Genomic DNA, 21,202 nt, shown 5'->3' on the forward strand with positions numbered 1-21,202 from the left:
AGGAATAACCTCATCTCTAACTGGGAATCCTTGTCAGTTATGCTAATTTGCAAAACAAAAAATTGTGTCTGCTTTATGCTACCATGTGCATCTTCAGTGCCTTTTCGGCATGTATTTCGGTTGTGCACCATAAAGGATTCTTCATAAAGGTAACCATATTTTTACCACCTAACTGCATCTGAGTTTTTGTCTGACTGCTTTTAGAACTGAAAAGACATCAGCAGGACTGCTGTAGGAATTCTTTCCTCCACATATTCTATTGTATTCACTCACTGAACTTCAGAAATTTGCTAATGAAACAATTTTCAAATAGGAGAAATAATGTTTAAGTGGAAAAATATTGCACCTCTAATGCAAATAGTAATGCCAAGGGTGAAAGGAGATATGGACTATGCCTCTGTGGTACTGAGACAAAACCAGCATATTCCTAGAGCAGAAAATTCAGTAAAATCAAAACTATTATGTCCTTCTAACTTTTAAACAGCTCAGTTCCTCTTTTGTGCTAGGACAGAAGTGACCAAACATTTTTAAACACTAAGCTATAGCTTTAGATCTTCCTATTGCCAAGATTTACTTACTAAGGCTAAGACTCATTTGACAAGAAGTCCCTTCCAATCTAAGCTGTTCATAGCAGATGTACCACAGGGACTTATGAGAGGAATAGCTCTGGAGTAGTTCAGGGGAAAGCAGACTGTGCATTGCCTGCCCCTTTGCAGTCTGGGAATCTGGCTGTACCACGGGGTTTTGTGGCAAATTGGCATGGCTCACCTTGGCAGCTTTTATTGGCTCTTTCTGCACCCCAGTGAATTACTCACCAATTCCTCTCCTGTATAGTTTAGCTGCTGATTACACAACTTAACTAGGCTGGAAGCTACACTTTATGAGATTTAAATTTTACAAGATTCATATGTCTAAAGACATATGAAAACATAAAACTGAGATACTGAGACAGTAAGACTGCTTCACTTTGTTCTTTAAAACAAAAGGCACATCCATTTTTCAGTACCACAGCTAATACCTATAATTTGAATAAAATTAAAGTCCATAGTGTTATTATCTTGCATTCACCATACACAGAAAAGGATTAATTTTTTTTTTTCTATTTCAAGTTTTTTTTTTTTTCAATAATATTAGCTTTGCCCTTTTTGCATAACATTTAAAAATAGAATACTCCTAAATAAAAAGTGCTCTGGTTGATGCATACATATTTGGGTTGGGTTTAGCCAAAAAGGAGTTATTTTTCCCCACAACACTCCCTCACAGTGCTGTGCTTTATATTGGTAGCTAGAAAGGAGTTGGTAATGCAGCACAATTTTGGCTACTGCTGAGTGGTGCTGGCACAGCATCAGTGCTGTCTCTCCAACATTCTGCACCTCCCAGCAGGCTGGGGGTGGGTGAGGTCTTGGGAGGGAGCCTAGTCAGGACAACTGACCCAAACTGACCAGAGGGATATTCCGCACAACATGACATTGGCTCAGCAATGAAGGCTAAAAGCAAAGAGAAAGAAGAGGGTGCACTCAATATTGACAACAGCTGCATATGCTGAAGTCCTGCTCCCCAGAAATTTTGGACATTGCCTGATGATGGAAAGTAGAGAACAAATCATTTGGCTTTTTTCTCTTCTTGTGCATGCAACCTTTCACTTTTGCTTTAGAAAATTGCTTTATCTTGACGTACAAGTTTTCATCTATCTTATTTCCTTCTCCTGAGGAGAGAGATAGAGTAGCCAAGGTCAACCTACCACAATATTCTACTCTTAATACTGTTTCTTTTATTTGACTAGCACATTAACATATTTGATACCTCATGGACTCTCTTCTGTCAGTTAAATTACAGGTTGACTCAATTCCCTACACATTTAGAAGTTTAGGAATTGATGTGAAATTTACCACTTGAGAAAATCTAAGCTGCAAAATAAATTACATGTTTGAGCCCCAAAATATATTTAATAATCAATTATTTATAAGTAAAACCCATGAATAATAAAAGTAGCCACTGTAAAATAGTTTGGAATGATAGCAGGAATAAATACTAAAAACATGCTTTAGGCATATTGGAGGACATAAGTAATCTATTTTACATCCATTTTTAATAAGATTGTTGCACATGTAAATTCCAAATAATGTTATTTGTTAGACTTGCATAAATTCATGCACAGAGGCAATGCCTACAGAAAAACAACAGGAAATAACAACTATCTTAATGTTACACAGTCACATGTAATTGTGTGCAGTGGGGAAGTGTCATGAGGAGAGTAATTCTGCATGGCAGTACAACACTTTCATCATATACTAGTTTTGAGATGCACATTCCTTAACATGGCTTTTGCAGAAATCTGATTTAAGTTTTTTTGGGGAAGGCCTGACCAAGCTTCTTAACGCTAATACTATTTCTGATATCCTCATACTTGATTTTGCTTTTTATTAATAAATATTATCACCACATTAGGACAATATTATCACACTATCCCTCTAATTTAAGTGCTTTGAGCAGCCATATTATCTTACACTGAATACCCATTATCTGTTTAACTAGTATCTCAATTTTTGTGAGCAGTACCGGAATATTTTTTTCTGTCACAATGCTGACAATGCTTTAATATGCATCTCTACTCTTCCCTAACAGCAACTAAAACTGAATGAAAGAAATTTGTAGCAAGAGTATAAAGGTATAGGATGAGAGCAGTAGCTCCAAGTGTAGAAACAGAAATGACAACAGTTCAACTACTTTTAAGCATAAACCTGTTCACACTGACAAGAGGTACTGTAGGGGTGCCTAGGGCTCTGTATATTAGAAAATACTTGGCAAGTTAACACAGTACCAAACATCTTGAGCAAGTCTGTCCTCAGACAGGAAGGGAAAAGGAGCTGTAAGAAAACTGTGGCGTGCTGTGATTATAGTTGCTCTGGAGGTCATTTCTAGAGAAGGATGTAGAACTGGTCAAGCAGATTAATTTTTCTTGCCTGTCAGATATGTCATCAGATTCATATATAATATCCTAGAATTTCACCTTCTATTATATAAATATATTTTTTGACTGCTACAACATAGTGGCACAGCTCAGGAAAATGGAAAGTGTTCCTGTATCTTTAAAAAATATGAGGCTGAACTAATCAAGGACAATCTGAACAATTTTAAATTACAGGTAAAATGTAGAACTATGAGAAGGCAGTTCAAAAATTAGTTTGAAATACAATATGCAAATTGCATAGCAAGTAGCAAATATTTTTCAAGTCTGTGAGGATAAAATAGTTTCTTATAAATGCCGTTCCATCCTGCATCACTCTTAAAGAAATAGAATAGAATTGGACAGGGTATTGGGAAGGATGGGAAGAATGATTAAAAATATTAAATATCTTCTGGTCTATAGAATCATGCCATAAGTATGGTGAATAGAGACCAACTTGTTACTGATTTTTTTCCCCATAAGAACTGGACAACATGTCCAGTTCAAGGTGCCAAGTTCAAAACAGACAGAGAAACAACTTCACATTTTAAATAAATAAATTGTGTAACTTTTTGCACTAGAATTTGTGGATTTAAGGCATTTACATGGGTTCAAAATAGGACTGAGTAATTCTACTAAAGAAACAGCCCTACAGGATTCAAAACATAAAGAACATTGCTGGCTTAAGAGTGGTTTAGCTACAGTTGGGTTGAGACCTTAATTAACTGCATGTTTTCAGCGATTTTCTGTCCTGTACTAGAAAATAATTAGTGGCCAGTGCTAGATATGGAACACTGGGTATATGATCTGGCGTACAGAATTTCTGGTCTGATGCAGAAATATGTATTTCCACCTTCAGATACTTAGGTTTACAAAGTGCAACATGTGTACCTTCAAATATTTATCTATGAGTAAAATCTATAAAGGCAGTCATTAAAAGCACAACTTTTAAATTACCTAGCAATATTCCATGTGGTTCATAAATACAAGCTAGGGTTTTACAATAAAATGGAATTACATTCAACATTTAGCTCTATAGTAATACTGGGGAGGGTGGGATAGAAAGAAAACCAAGTAATTCTACTTTCCAGAAAGGAAAATTAAATTTATACAAAGATACAACTTGGCTGAAGAAAGGAAATCAGGTGCATCCCAATTTACCTCAAGAAATTCCTCCCTTAGGTCTATCCAAAATAACTGCCAGAATCTTACTCTAATGCTGTCAGTCCTATTGTCTACTGTCTCCGAATCACTCAATGGCACTTTCATTTTTCATAATCAGATAACTTCTTTTGATGTCATCCTTGTAACAAAGTTTTGCTGTATTCACAGGATACAGCCAGAGAAAGCACAGCCACTTGCACAGCATCTGCAGGAATTGTTATGGATGGATGTTATGGATATATGTTATCGTTATGGATATATGTTATTGTTATGGATATAAGTTATGAACCCTTCTCAGAAGTTCCTAATATCTCTGTAGATTTTACAATAATTGTTCAGTTAACTTCAGGCTTTCACTTTACATTTACACTCTAATTGACATGGTCAAGAGTTAAGTTACTGCTGTTACTGTTAACTAAAACATTAAGTCTGGATTTGCAGTACAATCATCCTATTAAAATATTACATTTATAACAGAGAAACACATTGATTAAAAAAGAAATAATCAGAAACATTAATAAGTATTCAGTTATCCTAACAAGAAAGACATAAAAGTACACAATATTCCCATTAATTCTGCATATTTTATGGGGAAGATCCTGAAATGAATAATGATTCTTTTCCACTCAGAACAAAGATATGGAGTCCAACGTCTGAACTCATGGCAGATCCAACTAATTGTATGCACAAGACAAAAAAGGGGAGGTAAAAAACCCACTTTACCTCAAGCGTCTGTGTTCATACAGACAATTAGATGCATAAAACATATTAATACTATCAATAAACTAATACTTTGCACTATGAATTCTTTATTAATTTTTAAATCATAAAAGTAGAGAACCAGGGTAACAGGAAGAAGATACACACACAGCTATTATTACAGTGTCACAATAATTGCTGAGCTTCCAGCATTACCGATTGTGCATAGGGATGTTTTCACCTCATGATATGGAAGATACTCCATCCAAAATTATAGATCAAAGTAAACTTGTATAACACAGAAAAGAGAAATTCTGTTCAATTTTTGATTTCCTTAAATTTTAATGATTGCATGTTATCAGTAACATTTTCTCCCCCAAAATTTTGAGATATTACAGGATAAAATTCTACAGATGCTTCTTTGATCATTTTGCAACATTTCAGAACCTTTTTGTCATCCTCTATTTAAGAAAATGAAATAAAATAAAGAAAAAAAAATCAAACAACATATTTTGAAAAACAAAGGTTGGAACACTGAATATAAATTTCCAAGATAAACTCATTTTCCATGAAGATGAGGACGTTATATAAAAAGTGCATCTAAATATCATTTATATTAAATTTTTAGTTCCTTGTTTGAAATGCTGTGTTTATGAAAATAATATAAAGAGCTTAAAGAGATTTATTACTTTGAAAAATTTAAATTTGCCATATATTATTTTAAAACAGCTTTTTCGTGTGACTCTGTTATACAATGTCACCATATTTGTCAAAGCACAGAGAACAATTTTTTTTTTTATTTTGAAAGCTTAATTTATTTTCATATTTTTTAGTATTCTTCAAAAGTAAAAAAAAATCCATGGTTTGTTATGAAGCAATATAGAATATTTTAAATTAATTTTAGAAATCAGTGTTTCAGTAATCGTGGAGTCAAATATTTAAAATCACTTCTCATTGGTTCTAAAGAATACAATTTCTACATGGAATTCTTAGGTCTGAATATATAAAAATGTGCACTTCTTAGATATTAAAGAAGTAAATGGAATATTTTCTTTTAAGCATCAAGAAAATGACAGTGCCAAAAAATTGATGCTTTATGTAGGATGCATACTAATGATATACACACCATGAAAGTATATATTTACCTTCACAGGATGGAGAGGATCCTTCAAACTGCAACTGTGCATTCAGTTTGCATGTTAATATGTCTTGTCCAACAAGGGTAAAACCAGGATGGCACCTGTACTTCACAAAATCTCCTGAAAAAGGTATTGAAAAAAAAAGTTAAGCCTCAAAAAATCATTCAAACAGAAGTATATAAAAATCTAACTTGGAAGATGAAATTGCTTAGTTTATTTAGAATTCAGGTGGAAACAGAAGAAAGAAAAATAAATACTATCTTTTTACCTATTTCAAAGTCATCATCTTCTGTAAACAAATCTGCATGCGGAACTGTGGGTGGAGGCTGGCACTTCCTGAGCTGATAAGCTGCAAATTTAAGCAAAAAAAAAAAAAAAAAAAAAAAAAAAAAATTCATTGGTGTGCTAAGGAGTATTACAGAGAATTCATTTCATATTCACACTTCCCAAATTACAAGAGCTGCGCTGAACCTTGTGGTCTCTCAGTTACAACATTTTCCAAGTTAAATGTCATTACATGACATGAGCGTGGTGAGACACTGGAACAGATTGCCCAGGGAAGTTGTGGCTCTCAGGAATCATACAAGTCTAGGTCTAAACCTGGTCTGGTGGAAGACGTTCCTGTCCGTGGCAGGGTGGTTGAAACCAGATGATGTTTAAGGTCCCTTTAAATTTAAAACATTCTATGACTCTTTAAACAAAGTCTCTTCTCTGCTTTTCAAATCTGTTTCAATAAATTGTGAGCAATCTCATAAGAAAGGTGACCACTAAAATGACTGTGTTTCTAAAATGGAATAGAATGCCTACAACAGTTGAAGAAGCCCTTTCGGAATTGAAAAAATTCAAAACAGAAACGAAGATTGGATGAGAGTGCATATCATAAAGAAAACTCTTTCCTTCAAGGAACAAATTTGCCGTCAGAACAAAATTCTCAGACAACTTGATAGTCCTATCTGCTTTAGTTTTTGCTTCTCAGATTAAGTGCAGTGGATGACCATGTATCATGACCTCATTTTAGGAGAAGGATACAGACAAGAGAAACATTTCAGATTCTGAGTAACAATTTGACATGGACTTCCCCATGCAAACAGGCATCTCACAACTCTCTTTCTGTAACATTTATTTGGTCTTTGTGAATTCATTCATTGTATATTTTTAATTTTGAGTCCAGAAGGCTAATAATCTTCCATTTATTATACACATTTTGGATGACTTAGTCCGAATTAGAACTAGAACTGTAGTTCAGCTTTTGACTTCTGAGTTAGATGCCTAATTTTCACCAACTTTAGCCCTGAATGTAAATTTGAACAAAGTATTTTGCTGCATGTCAGTCTTTATGCTATTGTTTAGCTGTACCATAGCACCCCAGAAACTCTTCTGGGGAATAATTTTAGTAAAGAAAGTTAAATCTTATTGAATAAATAGGCCAAAGTAATTAAAAGAGTAAGACCTTAATATTAGATGGTAATGGTTAACATTAAAGATAGAACATAGTTTATTAAAAATCCCAAATTAACATTCTTCAGATTTTTAATATGTAATTTTTAAAATCTCATAACTACTGTTATTAAAAAAACCAAACAAAAAAAAAAAAAAAGAAAAACAAACAAAAAAAATCCAATCAAAGGTGGTTTTTTTTTTTTGTTTGTTTGTTTTTCCCAAAACAAAACCATAAAAAAACCTCAAACAAACAGCAAATCCATGAGTCCTGGTAAGTCAGGAAACCACAAATTTAAGAAATATATTTAAAATTCACTAAATGATTGTGGTAATTTTAGATTACATATATAAAGAAAACAGACCATGAAAATTGAGGACAAAGAATCCTCCTGTTGAAAAATCACTGTGAAATTTGAGGAGGACTTGATTGGTAGAACTGTAAGCTGTTTCCAGAGCTGTGTTGCCACTGAAAACTCCTAGCTGAGGCGAATTATGGTCAGGACCATCCCTGGAATGCAAAACATGGAAAAGTTAGCTGAAAAACTGATGTTCTTAACATTCAAATTAACAGTCTCTTTTCTCTTGAAAGCAGTATAAATTTTTATTTTTTGTAAAAAAACGCTTCTCCCAATGATTTAAAATGAGGTGGTTTTTTTTTTTTGTTTGTTTGTTTTTCCCTAGCACACAGAATACTCTTTCCAACCTCAAACATGATTTTTTTTTTTTTTAAACCAGGTTACTTGCAATAGTTTTTATATTTACATGGACCAGAAATGTAGGGGTAGCAAGAAATTTTCAATGTATGTTCCTGCCAAAAATTTTCTTGTACAGATCAGATGTAAAAAAACGTGAAAAATTATGTAACACTGTCATATTTTTAACATTTTGACCCAGGTGCTACAATTCTTCAACTCATAGTTAGAACACAGAGTTGTGGAAATGGCAAGTTACTCTGCTATTAAATAAATTCCGAAGATTCAAAGATATATCCTAAGGGGGAAAAAAAATAAAAAAAGGGAGAGAAACCTATGAAATAATCTTGTGTTTTGTGTTTCTCAACAGTAGGATACGACACACAAAAGGAAACATACTCCAGTAACATCAGGCTTCATTCACTTCCAGTATCATAATGTAAAATATTCAGGCCTGAATAGTCAGAATGAATAAATAAATAAACAAAACTCCCTACTTTTATCACTGAAGAATTTTTTGAGCTCTACAACACTTGTATATTGTTTTGTATATTACATGTCATGAATCTAAACTGAATGAAAAAACTTTTGCAATATGTTATTTTAGAAGGCTTGAGATTATCTAGAATGTCTCTGAAAGCTGCTAATTTGACCTTTTACTGTCTTTCAATCAGAGGTGTATTTATTCACCTCAGCTGTATCATTGAAAAGCCAAGCATTATATATCTACAACCTGCCAGGGATGACAATCTAAGATGTATTTTACACTAAGACTTACAGGTAGTGCAAATACCAGAGGCAACCAAAGGGCTGCTCAGAAACAGTCGCACATCTCTATAAACTGTCTCAAAAAACCTCACCAATCGCTATAGGAATGGTGCACTAGCTGGGAGATTGGAGCAGCTGACTCACACAGCAATAAGTCACATCCTATATTCTGTGCAAACCTTCCTTTTCCGGAACTATTTTTAGCATATATGAGAAGTGACTTTGCACAGTATGTGGGGTAAGGACCAGGGCTGGACAAAGATGACATGTCCAACACCTTCAGCATTACCTATGCCTGCTCGAGTGCAGCAAATCTTTATGCAAGAATTTAGACAGTTCTAAGCCCTCCTCCTTCAGAGGAGGTCACAAATTGAATGGGTTTATGTGGAAAGAAATATAAATTCACAGAACAGGAACATGTAATATGAAGTTTAAAGATATGGAGGTACAAGGCCTGAAATTCTGGGTTAGAAAATTTAAAAAGTATGTCTATCAGGCATATTAAAATATTAAGAAAAATTTAAGAAAATCTTACTTAATGACTAAATTAGTTAATGTTTAAATACATCAGAAATTTTTGCAAAAACTAACATATATTGCCTGTGTGTTCATGGAATGCATAATTCAACATAGTGTAGACTATTACATCACTTTGACCTCACATGACCTCAATTTAGAGAAGAGAGAGTCAAACAAAATCTTATTGATAACTGAGTTTGAACTTCAAATTAGTTTGGAACAGTATTCTTAAAAAGTTCAGAAGTGATAAATATTTTATTTCAGATAACCTTAAAAGTTTTTCTATGCTGTTCTTCAGTACATATAGCAACCTAAAGAGCAATACTAGGAAAATCTGTAGCTTGGGACAGTGAGACTTGATGAATCAATCAGAAAAAAATCGCTTCTGTTTCAAAAAAAATGCATACCAAACTGCAATGTAGTCATTCACAGGTTCAGTCTGAAGCAAGGTAAAATTGATATAAATCCCATGGCCCGGAGATACAATAATTAACCAAGTACAGTCCTTGGAATTTGGGTATTCATCTGGAAATCCTGGGGAATAAACTGTACCATTCTGAGCAGTTACATTATAGCCACAAGGAGCTAGAAAGAAAAGAAATTTAAAAAAAAATTAGTAGTAGAAAATAGTTTTTCATATTACAAGTGGAATATCAAAATGCTGCCAAATTCTTAGCTCCACAAGACAAGACAAGCTAAGTCTTTAAGACAGCCTTTTCCTTGGTTGGTTCGTTCTCAAATAAATACTGACGTTTCTGAAAGTAACTTATGCTGATGTCTTTAAGGTTTAATTTCTTAAAATTAATCAAAATCTAGGTAGTGTTGTTTCCATACAGTTCTTGAAACTAAGTCTACATACCATTTAAAAAGGGGCACCTTTTGTTTGTATTCAAGATTAAAAACTAAATAAACAAGCAGGTCTTGCATGTTTCTATACAACTGAACGGAACTCTAACTGAACAGGAATACAATTCTGGAAAAAATGGGCTGATTGTTCTTTCACTTGTCCAAAACCATTATGCTTTATCTCTGACAGGTTTGAGTCATTTTCAATGGTGATTCCCTTGCAGATTGCATGATAATTATCCTTATGGCAAGTAAAATGGACATACAGACACAAATTTGTGCACACTTGCTGAACAAAGGCTGTAGCCATTTCAATGTTATGAAAAGGTTGACTTTATTCAAGGGTAGCAAATATATGTTAATGTGCTCTTTTGAGTCTCAGTTTGGAATAATTGACTGAATATGGATGAAAGTATGTATTCAAGTAGACATATGGCCATTAGTGTAAATTAGTGAGTCTCACCCACTAGAATGAGACCTTGATCTCATGTATGGGCACTCAGCCTTGCTCTAGAACGTTTCTCTTTAGCTCTTACCATTAATTTTATGTTATTATTGTCAGTGTTCCTGTGACTCTCCTTCAGACTCTCTTCATTTCTTTCTCAACTTAAGAAGTGATGGAAAATAAAAGCATAAAAAAATGATAAAAGGAAAAAGGAAAAGACAGAAAGGGAAAAGAGAAAAAGGAAGGAGGACTGATAAATGCAAAAGGATATCTCATTTTCTGTATGGTTTAAAGCTGCAATATTGTTGTGGTAGAAGGTCATCTGGTTAGTTGATGGGCAGCCCTTTTTGAAGGAGTTGTTTTAATAATCTCTGAATTTATAGGACAGGCTAAGGAGGCTTTAACTACTTCACTTTCTGCATCCATATCAGTACTAACTTGTATGATGCATTTGGTACATTTTTGGTCTGGACACACTCCTGTTCTATGCGCTCTAGGATGATTCTGCTTGAGCAGGAGGTTGAACAACATGACCGATTGCGGTCCCTTCCAACCTGACCCAGTTTGTGATTCTCTGAACAGAATGGCACTTGCTCCTGAACCATGAATTTTTAGTGGCCAACAAATGAAACCAGCTAAGGAAAATGAAGGGTTCTGATTCCTGGCTGCATGTAGAGGCCAAGGGTATCTGACAGTGTCTATCAACTCTAGGAGCTGTGATGAAAATGTAACTCAAGCCCACTTTTTACTATTTCCTAAACCCTTACATTCATGCCATGGTCACTTTGTCTGGTCTCAGAAATCTACTCTGTTCTCTCCACATCCACAGTACTCTATGTTTACAACTAAGACTTCTTTGATAATTATGCTTACTACAGGCAAATACACTTCCTGAGACTAATATTAGTTTCTAATTAATATACAGGATTTTTCTGATTGAAGTTTTATATTTAAATATATTTTGAATTTACTGTCTTTTTGAGAGGTTTATTAATGCTGTTATTGATTGCATTCATTTTTTATTTTCCCTTCATTATTCTCTAATACTTAAGAAGGAATACAGATTGATTGTATCTCAGTAAAGACAGACTAATTGTTCTTATATGATTGATAGCCATGGAAGGTCAATACATTTTGTCAGGAAAAAAGTGTCACAGTTACCAAAACTCTAGTAGAGTAAGTAATAGATCCAGCTGTTACTAGGCTTTCTTCAAAGATCTTTAAAAATCACAGAAAACATGACATTAAACAGAAATAACTGGTTAGATTTCACACAAGATAAATATAGCTTTTGTGTGAATCAACAATTCACTCTAAATTAATGATGTTGTTATGTTACGCTTTGAATGACAGACATGAAGAAACAGAGATTTCTGAAACGAGTAAATGTATAATCAAATTTTCTAAACTATCAAATGCTAACAATAGACTGCATGTTGATTTGTAAATGAATGAATGCCATACTATATGTTCTCAAACCCATTTACACCTAATTATGTTGTGCACGGAAAGACAGTAAACATTTTTAAAATTCCACCAAAAGATACCCAAACCCAGTTAGTCATTTAGTGTCAATTACATATGTTATACCAAGACATCTATGGTAAGTCACCAAGACAACATGATTGTACAGGAGTAAAGTCTTAGAGCACAACTATATGACATGATTCTACTACGACTACTTGAGCAGAAATTAATCTAATTTTCTCCCATATACAGATTCTCAGCCTTCAAAATTATGTGCAGTCTTCTGTAGAAAGTTTTTGATTCAAACTTCCAAGAAAACTGGTCATAGCTAGGAAAAATTCATTAATTTTTCATTGATTTCTCTCTCAGATCCACTATCAAATTACAACAATCAGAGTAACAATTTGTTTTTCCTGTAGAAAAAACCATTTATATGTCATAAGAATAATTTCAGCAGTATTATGTGGAGCTTTAACATACACAGAGGAATTTTCCACAAAGCAAGTAGTGTGCTAAGCGAGAGACAGGAAACTCTTAATGCTCAGTCAAAACAGAAAGTAACCTGCTGTTTAGTCAGAAATGGTTCCTATAAATGCACACAACCACACACAAAATAGAGTTGTGTGCATTCCTCAGCTGTGTGGAGGAGATGTAGATGACTGTGGATAGGCTTGGAAGGTAGGATTCACAGGCACAGGAACCAGGCCAAATGCACATTGTGAATTATAGAAATGTCACTAGCAGAGGAATGCCTTCTTTGAGTTAGAAAATGATAAAACCACTGAATTAAAACTATGGATGAGGGGACAGGGAAAAGTAAGAATGACTTTGCCCTCATGTCATTATAAATACTAATTCACTTCTTGCATGTCATTTTAAACAACATATATTATTTACTCTTGTTTCATCTAAGAAAACAGAAAATGCTGATTTACACCATAAACATCTGCTTCTTCTATTATACACCTTCATGTATTTTAGGAAATATGCTTCTATAGGTAGTAAAAAGGAATAAGAAAATATAGAAGGCTGCATGCCCTTTGGTGCTGCATCTATATCACTAGAATATAAGTATGAGGTGTTGAACTTTGGCTAGGTTTCTAACAAATTCTAAAAACATCAACTGTTAATACTTTACACTTTTATATGAATTTTTAATTGATATTTCAAAACTCTACCATATGTTTAACATGAAAAAAAAATTACATATCTGTTTATAGTGAATTTTTAGCATGAATAACTTATTTTCTTCCAAAACATTTATAAAGGTGTCTCCATAACCTAACTGCTTTTGAATACAAGTATCTCCTTGAAATAGTCTTTCACACAGAGGTTAAAATAGTTTCTGGCAGCATCATGAGTTCTCATAATCAATACAACTGACAGATATTAACATCTGACAGATGGAAGGATAAATCACTGCCGAGGAACATGATTCATAAAACATTTATTATTTACAAAGCACATAATATTCTGCCTTTATCTCCTTACACTACAGATTAGGATAAAGGCACTTCAGAAAAAGCTGCATTATGTACAGGCACAAAAACAGGTAAACAAAAATCAAAAAGTATTGTGAGTTCTGAAGCAAAGGTACTACCAGAAAGTTACCTTCACATCTGGGGAAATGATAGTTCCAATTTCTGTTGATTCCATGTTGACAAGTGAGAACAGGTTGCCCCCTCAAAACATATCCAGGATAGCATTCAAATGATACTGACTGCCCCACACTGTAATCTGAGTTGACTATATAGCCATTCAGAAAAGGAGGAGGATCAGGACAGTTCTGCAACTCATAAGCTGGAAGAGAACAGATGTACTTTTTACTGCTTAATCAGCTCACAACACACTAGGAAATACACATTAATAAAAAAATCTGTAATGCAGATTTACCGAATAGTAGGTAAACACTGGAATGCCAAGGTCCAGTTATTCAGAGATAAACACATAACAAGAAATAAAACATCCACTTGGATCGTACAAAAATATTTTAATAATGTACAACAAAATCATTCATTCCTTAAAACTTTATGCAATACAAGATTTTCACAATCAATTGGCTTTTTAATATATATTAAACCATGCTCAAAAATCATGTGACCTAAAGAAATTAAAAGAATTAATGAATTACTTTAACACAGCAGAGCACCATAAAGATCTAAAAAATTACAAATACCTGTGAATGGAAATCTCCTTTTAGATATATCACCATGCAAAAAATTGCTTTAATTATTCATCATACTTCACGTTAGGTTCTGTCTTTTTGAGGACATAAAAATATTATTCAATAAAGCACAGTTAATTCATAAAAATCAGTGTGGTGAAAATTCAGAAGAAGCTTTCATTAATAACATTTACTAAGGTATAAAGTTAATGTAAGCAGCTCCATATGAAACAATGAATATTATACAGATTTGCAAACAATATAGATTGGATAGTAAGTAATTGCTATTTATGAAACCAGTCATAAAAGGATGAGGGGTCTCTTCTTTTTGAACGTTCAATTTCCAGTTAAGGAATACTTCTGTCAGAAGAAAGTTCAAACAAGAATAATAATACCAGTGTGCTCTGTATTCACATGTGTTAAGTGCAAGCTCTAAAAACAAGGCAAGAGAATATGATGAACATATTCTTGAATAAAGCATTTTGTTACTTTTTTCAAAGGTAACCTTTACAATAGGAACATGTTCATCGTAGAGATGTATGCTTATTATTCTGAAATAGATTATTTAAACAAGCCATTTCAGCAAGACTAAGCTAAACATATATTTTAGATGTGCTTAAGTGCTTACTTAAAGTGAAGTTTGTACTTAATTGGTTCACTGAATTACAACAACTGGCAATAAGTTTTTTAGTCATTGCTAATTACAATCATGCTGTGCAATAAAAAGATTTACGTTGAGGAAGCCTTCTTCTTTTCCCTAATTCCTTCAGTGAATCCAGAATTCAGTGTTTGTAATGCTGGAAAATTGAAAAGATGTAGTGGTACTAGAATTATTCTGAAATCCTCCAAAAAACCAGATCCCCCTTCTCTCAAATAACAAAAAATTAAGAAAAGAAATTCAAAACCTAAGAATAAAAATTAATTGCTACTGAAAGGAAATACAGAAAGGTTTATTTTCCTAAATTGTGGTTGATTAAATTTTGTGCTAAATCTAGTAATGGCTCCTTAATTTTTAATGTTATTATTACTCTTGCTATCATTTGTGTAGTACTAATACTGATAATATCATTATCAACATCTTTATACAAAACAGAGTAGTAGAAAGATTATTTAAGAGTACAGGACTCTGAAGAGTACTGTATCAAGACTGAAATATTAAACTATATTAAAAACTATTTAGCAAATTATATTAAAAATAGAATAGAAATTATTCCAGAAGCTCAGAGGATCTCACAGATTTTTTTTTTTAAAGATGTAGCAATGTACTGCCCAACAGTTACAACAATAGTGTTTTGGAACAATTACAGTAAGTACTGGAATACTTAAACTTTGATTGTATTACCTTTTTTACCTTTTGAGGAGATGAATACCATCCTTCCTTATTGGTTAACTTGTTACAATACAGTATTCACAGATTATGTTTTGAAAGTAATTAACACAGCCTCAGAATATTTGAAGTTAGTATTAAAAATCAGTTTCAGGGAAAAAAAAATGTCTCCCACTGATCAACATAAAAACATAAGACAGGAAGCACTCAGGTGAGAGAGGAAGTCCTAACAGATTTGACCGAGGTGTTCCATAGATAAGGAAGTGATGATTGTGTGTATATGTGTCAAAAGAGATAAATAGGGAAGGTGATGGGATATTAGGGAAAACTGAAACTTGGTGTGACAAAAATCATATGGAATAAGAGGTGGGTATTGTCCTGTTTGTGCCCTGGAAGAGTTAATTTCTTCTAATTTTTAACAATTTTTCACTGGCTCTGCCAGTGAGGTGGTATGCAAAAAAGAAAGAAGATAAACAAAGTGGGAAGGAGCATAGCTGGGACAGGTGGCCTGAACTGACCAAAGGGAGGTCTCATACCAGAGAGCATCATGCGTGGTATACAAACTGGGAGTAGCTACCCAGAAGGGTGGCTGATCTGGGTTCAGGAAGGGGATCCTGGCATCAGTCAGCAGGTTATCAGGAAGTTGTAGGCTGCAATGGGGTCTCTCCTCAATCTCCTTCAGGCTGGGCAAGGGACCTCAGCCACTTCCCACACAGCTTCCCCTCAAGGCCCTTCACCATCTTTGCTGCCCTGCTTTGGACTCTCTCTAATAGTTTAAAATCTTTCTTATATTGCAGTGCCCAAAAGTGAGCACAGGATTTGAGGTGATGCCACCCCAGGGCAGAGCAGAGCAGGACAATCCCCTGCCTTGCCTGGCAGGCGATGCTGTGCCTAATGCCCCCCAGGACAGGGTTGCCCCTCCTGGCTACCAGGGCACTGCTGGCTCATGTTCAACTTGTCACTGACCAGAACCCCCAGGTCCCTAACTGTGGCACTGCTTTCCAGCATCTTGTTCCCCAGCCTGTCCATACAGCCAGAGTTGGCGCAGTCCAGGTGAAAAATCCAGCATTTTCCCTCCTTGAACTTCATATGGTTGGTGATTTCCCAATCTTCTAATTTGCTAAGGTCTTTCCACAGGGTCTCTTGCCTTCAAGTGAGTCAGCAGCTCTTTCAAATCTTCTTTTATCTGCCAGCTTTCTTAGTATCCCTTCCAGTCCTGCCTCCAGGTCAGCTACAAAGATGTGGGAGGGCACAGGGCCAAAGGACCCCAGTAGTGCCATCCCCAGTCTGATGTCACCCTTTGTGCCTAAACTATGAGCCAGTTGCTCACTCATGAAGTGACGTGTTTATCCAGCTGTGTGCTGGACATTTTGTCAAGAAGGATCCTGTAAGAAACAGTATCAAGAGCTTTGCTGAAATCCAAGAAGATCATATGAACTGACTTCCCGTGATTCACTAAGTGGGTTGTTTTGTCATAAAAAGAAACCAGGTTTGATAAGCAGCACTCTCCTCTCATGAAGCTGTGCTAGCTGTGACCAACGACTGTATTGTCTTTCTGGTGTTTTTCAATACCTTCCAGAATAAGCTTCTCCATAAGTTTATCAGGCACTGAAGTGAGAGTGACAGGCCTGTGGTTTCTGGGGTCCTCCTTCTTGCCCTTCTTGAAAACTGGTACAATGTTGACCAGCTTCAAGTCAGCTAGGACCTCTCCAGACTCCCAAGACTGCTCAAAAATTGAGAGAGGTTTTTCAATTACATCAGCCAGCTCCTTGAGGACACTTGGATAAATCATATCAGGCCCCATATATTTGTTAATAGCATCCCTTACAGTCATTTGGATTGTAAATGAAAAAACAAAGCCTAGCTTTTAAAATTCTAGTTACTCATTATTGAGAAATGTGTATGCTTTTTGGCTGTTGTAAATAAGGCAAACAAAATACATACAGAAATTTTGGGGTTTTGTTTTGGTATTAGTTTTAGTAAGAGGAGAACCTGTGCCTAAAGCAGATCACCGTAAATTTGAAGATCAGACAGTTAGGGGTGAAAGCACTTGCATATGAGCAGAGTAAAACTGTTTGTTTTGCAATTTGTTATTTTAGAAAATAAGGTGTAAAAATTTTAACATGCACTGCTTGTATTTTTTGGTATAAATCCTATATAAGACTCATAAATTACTGGTCAGGTGATCAATGTGACTATGATATGATTTATAGGTCACTCATGAAATATGTTTTATAGTTTTAACATAAATATTAATTACATCCTTCTTTGGTTTTTTGACATATGCAATAACACCTGATTTAAAAGAGCAATTCATTACTCAGTAGTCATGACTAACAAATACTGCCAACAAATCCTGATGCCGCACCTTGCAATAGAAAGCTCTTTTTATGAGTGTCATGCCCAAAGATTTGTTTGCTACTGAACTTTACAAGCTGAGATTCCATTTGACTGCAGAAAAACTCTAGTGAGAGCCTGAAATAAAATGTAAAGGAAATCTGAGGAAAAAAAAAATTAATTCCAATACTGGCAGCAGTCAAATACTTTTAAAATTATCTCATATAGCTATTTCTCATTTATTTGCACAGTATATTTTCCACTGATAAGAAAAGAATGTAAATCACAAACAAAATGTAATTGATTCTCTGCTACCTTGTTGTTATGGTTCAAATGTATTTGCCATCTTACATATGCACTAGGGTGACTTATTGGCTTGCCAAGTGCCACATACCTCTGTAACACTTAAATATGGAAATAATTCCTTTGCATTAAAATAGTATTAGCAGAGAATTGAGCATGCAATCACTCAAATACTAGGAGAGCTCACAATTAGCTCCCTTAAAACTTTCATTTATTGTTCATTCCTCCAGTATAATGGTGTGTAAAACTACTGACTCAATAAAAAAATCCACTTCTCAGACTAGACTGGCCTGCCATGAGTTTTGTTGGAAAGGCCCTTTAAAGTTGATGTAGTTCCAACTTCCCTGCCATGAGCATGGACATATTTCAGTAGATCAGATTGCTAAAACTGACATCTAAACTGAAGATGTGCCATTTAACTGAAGACCTTCAGGGATTCACAGCTTTTCTTGTTTCAGTGTCTCACCACCTTCATTTTATGTTCCTTATGTCCAATCTACATCTACTGTATTTTGATTTAAAACTGTTGACCCTTCTCACTAAAGGCCTTGGTAAAAAGTCTCTTATTTTTAAAAAGACCCTGTTACATACTGAAGGGCCACAATAAGGACTTCCTGAAACCTTCTCATTTCAGCTGAACCCCAACTCTCTCAGCCTTTCTTTACAGAAGAGGTGTTCCAGCCTGCTGTTTACTTCGTAGTCTCCCTCTGGACCCACTTTAACAGGGCTGTGCCTCTTGTGCTTGAAGCACCAGAGTTGAATGCAGCACTCCAGGTGGAGACTCAGGAGAGCAAAGCACAGGGAGAGAATCACCTGCCTTGATCTGCTGGCCATGCCTCTTTTTATGGAAGCCCAGGATGCAGATTGCTGGAGCACAGGATAGGACTGGCAATCTGGAACCTCAGTTTATTGTTGTATGCACTAAAGAACAAAATCTTTACAGATGTCATGACTCAGGACTAGAATCACAAAACATAATTAATGTTTTAGAAAGAATTTGCTACAAGGCCCTCAAAAGATTGTGTTTTATTTTCTTTAGCATTCCTGCCTTAGGACATAATTTGAAATACAGTAACTTTTCAACACTCCCCTTTTCATTCCGTGATTCCTATGACTCAGAAGCTCTGCCATAATAATTTTTTTCCAGTTAAAGGCCATCAGATTTAACACGTTTAAATCATGGGGTTTTTTTGTGCATGAGTGTTTGGAGAAGAAAGGGATGGCAATTATGACATTTTTCTATGTATTTTCTAGAACATATTGCTCAAACTCTCAAATATATGAGAATAAGATACTTTGTATTCAGCTTTATCTTATATTGAAATTCAGAGTGAAAATAGTTCCAAAAATAGGAACCAGGACTTCCACAATAAAAATAATACAAATCAATAATTTATTCTGCTTCCCTTAAAGAAGCTCTAGTCCAAAGGGAAAGTTAAGTGGAAAAAAAAAGATGTTCTATAAATATTAAAAGCTGAGGTAACAGTTATATTGAGAAGAATTAAAACCCACAATTAGTCTTATGAACCAACAGACTGTGTTCTTCTGTGCACTAAAATCTGTTATGAATCCCTCAAAGGACATAAAAGCTGTTTATTTTGTCTGACCTGGCATAACAGCTTGCCAATCAAACTTCTGTGACTGTTACTCTCAAGTCTTAGTGTACAGAGACTGTTTATATCTCAGGTATCGAGATTTGACATTTATGGGGGTCTCAGAAACTCAAGATCACCAGTCAAATGACAAACAGAAATGTTCTTCCAAGTATTTGTGGTTGTTTCATCTCTTTGCTGTTTTACATAGGTGGCAAAACTGCAACACTCATAACAAAAGACAGTCTTTCTCACTGCTTCTCCTTTTTAACTAAACAGTACAACATTTATTTCAACAGAGAAAAAAATGTAATTAAACTTAAATGTTTCTCTTTAAAAAATCAGGACTTTGAAAGTCCTTTCATTATCTTGAAAAATAAAAATCTACTTTCTTCCAGTAGTTCAACAGGCAATCACTGTGAACTTCCTTCTTGCTGCAAGTGAAACAAAAGGTTCCACAACACACAGAAATTTAGCAATCCATCTTTAATACAATGGAATGCCCACCACTGCAATTGCAAAGCTGAAGGGAAAACAACATGAAAATATCAGAGCCTAAACCAATAAGAATCTGATCAGCAATGGTACTGAGAGCTGTAATTTCCCCAGGGTTCTGCTAAGGAGACAAAGCTTTTTTAATGCATTCAGAAATACACAGTATCTAAGTGATTTACATTATATTTTCAAAAACTGTGCTTTGAGAATTCACAGGCTCAAGGACCGCCACTAGATCCCTACAAGCATGGATAGAAAACATTTTACAGTTCTCAGGGTGCATTCACTTTTCTTCTTCCCAAAAATAATGTGTTCAGAGTACAATCCCAAGCTATATTAAGATTCAATCTCATAACCATTTTTCTGCCTTCAGAAAATCAGTAGAAAAATTGAGAAATAGCATTATTAGTTTCATAATTCACTCTACAATGCTCATATTCTATGCTTTCCCTTGAGATGAGGGGTTATCAAAAAACCTTTTCCTTCATAAAATGTTGAGATCTTTAGAAAACTTAATTTTTTTTATAGCATGCAAGCTTGATTGAATAAGCATAGCCATCACTCATCTCTCTTTATTTTTAGATTGGTATCTACAAAAAAGGTATTTACCTGGCAAAAAAAAGTGTGCTACCTTAGAGCCCTTGCATATTGTATTCTGGTTAGTAGAAAAGGCCAATAATTTTCATTTAAAAAAATCAGTCCTTGAATTGAACTGATTTTAGTACCATACAGTAAAAACCCTGAATTTAATCTTAAATCCCTTTTAGTGCAATTTAAATACAGCAGATCAGATTAGAATTAAGCTATGCAAGTTTGTGGGCACTCCTAATATGTAGTACATTCACTAATATGCAACAT

At 34.7% G+C, this 21,202-nt stretch overlaps 1 protein-coding gene across 1 annotated transcript in view; it reads right to left on the reverse strand.

Moving 5' to 3' along the window:
- The window catches only part of CSMD1 (CUB and Sushi multiple domains 1), a 1,071,386-nt gene that overhangs the window by 96,071 nt on the left and 954,113 nt on the right, over positions 1-21,202 (reverse strand). The window contains exons 42-46 of the mRNA XM_041420500.1: positions 13,738-13,926; positions 9,776-9,953; positions 7,752-7,897; positions 6,218-6,298; positions 5,956-6,069 (exon numbers count right to left, since the gene is read on the reverse strand). Of these exons, the coding sequence (XP_041276434.1) occupies positions 5,956-6,069; positions 6,218-6,298; positions 7,752-7,897; positions 9,776-9,953; positions 13,738-13,926 (708 nt within the window). The remainder of the gene's footprint in view (positions 1-5,955; positions 6,070-6,217; positions 6,299-7,751; positions 7,898-9,775; positions 9,954-13,737; positions 13,927-21,202) is intronic.

This window comes from Onychostruthus taczanowskii, unplaced genomic scaffold (assembly GCF_017590055.1).
Source record: "Onychostruthus taczanowskii isolate IOZ18803 unplaced genomic scaffold, ASM1759005v1 scaffold11, whole genome shotgun sequence".
Classification (NCBI taxonomy): Eukaryota; Metazoa; Chordata; class Aves; order Passeriformes; family Passeridae; genus Onychostruthus; species Onychostruthus taczanowskii.